This window comes from Saccostrea echinata, unplaced genomic scaffold, assembly GCF_033153115.1.
Source record: "Saccostrea echinata isolate AGI-Se365-2 ecotype Australia unplaced genomic scaffold, CSIRO_AGI_Sech_v1 ptg000006l, whole genome shotgun sequence".
In the NCBI taxonomy this organism is placed as follows: domain Eukaryota; kingdom Metazoa; phylum Mollusca; class Bivalvia; order Ostreida; family Ostreidae; genus Saccostrea; species Saccostrea echinata.
In genome coordinates, this window is record NW_026889755.1 from 3,686,879 (window position 1) to 3,692,261 (window position 5,383).

Genomic DNA, 5,383 nt, shown 5'->3' on the forward strand with positions numbered 1-5,383 from the left:
CGACTTTATGATTACATTTCAAATGGTTATAATTGACCATAAATTCTCTCTCTCTCTCTCTCTCTCTCTCTCTCTCTCTCTCTCTCTCTCTCTCGTTTATCACACAAAATCTGAATTTACCATTGCCGCATATACGCAATTAATAAAGAAACAAACGCTAAATCGCATATTGATAAGAGATACAACTAGTGAAACGAAGGAATCATTTCTAACGATTTCCTGTAAATTTCTTTAGAACATTTTACAGGTTCTGGCTTTGTATTGTTAAAACTGAAATGACGGAAAACTAGGCTAAAAATATACATTTTATTTTTTTCCCGTAACCAATAACCAATACAAAATATCAAGTATAAAATGTCAGATTTAAACAGAAAAAAAAAATACATTTAAAAAAAATAATATATAACATTCAGTAAATAGTAAAATCAGCCGACTTGTATGTGTTCAGGATAATAATATCGTATTCTACGGAGAAAACATAACTCAACGGCAAACGTTGTTCGATCTCGAGGTGTGGGGGAACTGCAAAAAAAAGAACTTAAGTAAAATTTTTAAAATAAATATCAATATTTATTACAACTTAATACACTATATTCAACCAATATTGTACATATTTTATATATAGAAAAGAGTGAGAAAATCTTTCTTTTCTTTGTAAAATTTGAATCTTGTACAATATACAAAAAAGTACTTTCTGTATAAAGTTAGAAGAAAAATATTCAAATTGAAGCATCATTTTCTAGACATAAATTCATTCTTATTAATTTGTAGTCGCCGGTGTATTATCCCTTTGTTTTAAAATGAATTGTCAAGAAAAATCCACATTTCCTTGTATTTATGACATTGATTGCTTTAAGTTCTCTTCATCTTTTTTATCTTTAATTGTAATTTTTGAACTTAGCAATGGTCAAGTCTATGCACCATTTCTACCTATCATTAGCTTAAGTTCATTAGCTTAAACTTACAAAAATACTGTAAACCAACTATTATTCGCGTCATCTTTTATTCGCGATTCGTCAGTTTGAAATAGATCTGCGACGATTAATGTTCGCGACTGAGGAATTATTCTATACAAAGACAAAGCAAAATAAATGGTTCGCGAATTAAAGTAGGTCGCAAACTTGGCAAATATTTTTCGCACGCGAATAAAAGTTGGTTTACAGTAATCTATATTGGCAGCTGATTCTGAGTAATAAACCAATACCTTATAACACTTCTAATAACCGATTTACGTCGCTGTATGTTAAATCCTCTTTGAAATGAATACAATCGCCTGGGTACAAAGCAACCAGCTAACTGAAATCCTGTAATTAAATGTTAATCACGTTAATGATTACAATACAGAAAGTAAATAAAAGGAAAATTTATGAGCACGTTTATAATTTTAGGAAATGGAATTCTTAAAGTTAAAAATGATATGTATTGATTAATCTAAAAATTTATAAAACCTATTTTTTTGACAAAAATGCCATTTTGATATCAACTTTGAATCTTTCTTTTTAAAGTTTTTTGCAAACATTTTTGTCAGATAAAACATTGTGTACCCAATTTTTCACAGCATAGAGACTGGCGATTTGGTAGGCCACCTTGAAGCTGGAAATCAGCTGTACAATTGAATCCACCATCCGCATCTATCAAACCAAAATAGGTTTATTCTAAGTCGTGAAGTGCATTATCCTTTTGTCAGCATGCAAAGCATGTTTGTAATTTCTTGTAAACTTACAACCATATTTTTTTTCAATTAAATCAAACTTAATAGATAAAACTCGTTTTACCCACTCGTAATTCATTGAAAACGTTCATTTATTATATTAATCTATTTTTCCTTTAAAGTTAAACATAATTTTCAAAGTCGAGACTATTTATTTTGTGATTTCAGCTTTTCATATGACATCGTGTAGAAAGTCTTCATTAATCATTAATTTAAATTCTTTACAACTCACAAAGACTACTACGCAGAAGATAAATAAAAAGAATATTTAAAAATATATATATTTCTAAGATATTTATATAGAGACTAAAAAAATATGACTGACAGAAGAGATTTTTCAAACAAGATTTCCCGCTTGTTAACAGGAAATTCTTTTGTAGTTGACATTTACTTGAAAGTTAAGGTAACATTTTGTCACACCTGTCTTTCTAATTACTGAAGGCAAATCGTGAAAGTTTGATGAATTTTCTTGCACTTTTAATTTTTTAAGGATTCCAGGTGTGTCTTTTCATTAGATCGGTATGATAAAAAGATGATTTACTTAATATACAACCAGTATGGTAGAAATCATTATTTAAACTTTTTTTTTTCTTAAGGTTGTTCAACAAGAACGTTCATCATTTTGTTGAGACTGGTTCATGTGCTTGAACACTAATGTTTGTTATATATTTTTATTTCATAGTTTTGTTGTAGAAGTTTTTTTGTTTGTTTCCTAAAGAAATTTACACATAAATTGTCGTTAAAATCAAAACCCTTTTGATATTTTTTTTTATAATATAATCTATCTTGAGCAATATTATGCATTCATTCAGTTTTAAATAGATATCCCTTTTAAAAATACAGTTTTATATTTATTGCTATTTTCTTTTTAATTTTTTCACAAATCATATCAGTTAAAAAGGGAACTTTTACGTAAATACATTTAACGAAAAATGAAGCAGTCCTACATCAAAAAAATGACAAAATATATTGCAATTTTGTTTTTACCTTGTATAAAACATCTACCATTAAGGGGACCCGGTACACATGTGTGGGTGGTTTGGCTGTCTTGTGGCCTCCGTCTGATTCCAACATCAAGCTGATTAGGTCGACAGACACGTCTAAATTCTGTCTGTGTGAATGACTTATTGAAATGTGTCATAAGGACTGCTAAATATATCAAAATTTTTGACATTTCTGTGTTTGGAGGTCGTCTGTAAAATATAAAATGTGTGTTAGTTTTGCCACAATGTTTGCAATATTCGATATAACAACGAATGGCAACAGTTTCGACATTTTGAAGTTTCAGATTTTCAAAGACTCTAGCATGTTTAGGTAATATTAATATAGACGAATGTTTAGGAATCAAAATTAAGGCATTTATAGAAGTGTTACATGATTGTATTCTTATCTAGCTTGATCTAGTAAGTTATTCATAAATATTGTTTTCATCAATCCTGAACTTTAAATCTTTAAGTGAATACGTCATCAGAAAAATATCAATATTAACCTCGGCTTCGACTCGGTCAATATTGATATTTTTCTGGTGGATGTTTTTTAAATGATTTTATAACGATTTTTTCCACATAGAAAACGTGAACAGACCCCCAAGCAAGCTTACAACAATAAACTATAATAACTAATTGTAGTAAAATAGATAATTCTTACCTTTAATTCATTTACAAATAATTTGCTCGAGACAAATGTTCATATTTATACTGAAATGTAGGTCAAACTTAAAGTGTCTGTCAATTCTAATAAAACCTTAAACACCAATGAAACACCTCGGAGAGTTCACTTTTGATCGATTATTATTGAACTTTAACAAATGTGTTTTGCACTGTATTCATTTGATCTGGTATGCATATTTTAAAATAAGTTAAACCAATAACTTATATGGAATTGTTCAAAATAAACCTCAAAGGATTTTATTCCAGAAATTATCCAATAAACGATCTTTAAATTTAAATTATCGGAAGAGACTATTGCTTTCTATTTTGTCTTCAGATCATGATCGATTATGTTTATAAATGTAAAATAATAAAAATAAAAAGCAATTAAATCTATTTTCTACAACTACAATAGCCTAATACTTTCACATGTCAAAAATTTAAACATAGCGTTAAAATGCGTGTGTGTGAGTGAGAAAGGTTTCGTATTTCTTTACTTTAACGATATTTAGCGTCGATCGAAAGAGAGAGAGAATTTCGCCTTTTTTTGTCACTTTAACGATTGCAAAATTTTCTGAAATATGATTGTCTTTGATCTGTCTCGTTAATATACATTTATACGAGATCTTTGCTTTTCTTCATCGATGTATTTGAAACAAACTAATTCAAAGAATTAATGAATGCTTATGACCAAAAACAAGAGGGAAAAAAACTCGTTATAACTCAATGAAATGTCAAAATTTATCGATGTATCTTACTGGCTACTGCAAAGACGACATTACCGACCCTCCCCATAGTTCTCATAGAAAACATTATGTGGAAGTTTAGAAAATGTCATAGTAAAAACCAGGCCATCTTCTATGATCAACAAAATAAATCACACGAACATGCGCGACTGAAATGTCGAAGATGGAATCTGTAGATTATAAAAGAATAAATGTTAACAAAACTCAAATAATAGTGTGCAAGACCTATAAACATTTTCATATCGGTCAGATTTTATTTATGTTCTATATTTCAATAACCGGTTAATTATTCAACTATGATTTATAAATTATTACACAAACGTTTGTAGGAAATTAATGCACTATCGCGTTAACTACTTACGCATTTGGTTTTCTTCCTTCTGACAACATTATTTTTTTCCTAAAAAAGTGAATAGAATATTTTTTATCTCAATGTATCTCATTTTTTAAACAGTATAAAGTTTACGCTTTAAAAAACTATTCTTCTGTTCAAATTCCAAGTACCAAATATACCTTTATATTGTATCCATGCAAAATGGATATTGTTTGAAAAAGACAATCAAAAGAAAAATAAATGTATTGCTATCCAAAGCAATGGCTTGTGTCACCCAAAGCTTATCCTAACTGTGTTACTACTATTTTAATATTTTGAAAAATTTAAGACTTTCTTCAACTTACAAATTTGTATTTCGATGGAAATGAAAGTAATTTTTATATTTAGACCATAGAAAATTTGAGAAGATACATTAACATTACTCAAAATTTTGTCTAAAGGCATTTCTTAATTTGTTAAGTTAATTGAGATCTTGATATCCACTTATCAGTACATTGTTATATTACAAATCATATTTCTTGATGCACAGGAACAAATTTCAAATAAACAAGAAGCTTAAGGACCTTAACTGTCACCTGAGCAGTTACAAGTCTACCTGACCATTTAAAACTTTAAAGGACTTTTTGTATTTTGCATTCATTTTATTTTTTTTTAATTTATTTATTCAATTGACCTATCAATTATACTATTAACAGTGATGAATTCACATTGGTGAATAGAAAAGGGGAATAACTCTCTCATTAGAATACGAATTTCTCCACAAGATCAAAAAATCCTTGCCCAGCAACAGAAGGTCTAAAACTTCCAAATACCCTTGCTCATAACAACTTTGTACTCTTTTTGCCTCCTTGATATTTCAAGAATAAATGCATCATCATTATATAATCAATAGAGTCTCCTGATCCAGGGGCCATAATATCACAGGCTGGAAGAGACATCCTAG

The 5,383-nt window shown here is 28.9% G+C and overlaps 1 protein-coding gene across 1 annotated transcript; it reads right to left on the reverse strand.

Annotated features, from left to right (window-relative positions):
- Positions 1–322: 322 nt before the first annotated feature.
- LOC133180446 (uncharacterized) lies at positions 323–2,899 on the reverse strand. Its single transcript, XM_061314973.1, has 4 exons — positions 2,699–2,899; positions 1,545–1,631; positions 1,205–1,304; positions 323–522 (listed from the first exon to the last, which is right to left on the reverse strand). Exons 1-4 carry the CDS (start codon positions 2,883–2,885, stop codon positions 426–428), a joined length of 471 nt encoding a protein of 156 aa, XP_061170957.1. The 5' UTR covers positions 2,886–2,899; the 3' UTR covers positions 323–425.
- Positions 2,900–5,383: the final 2,484 nt, after the last annotated feature.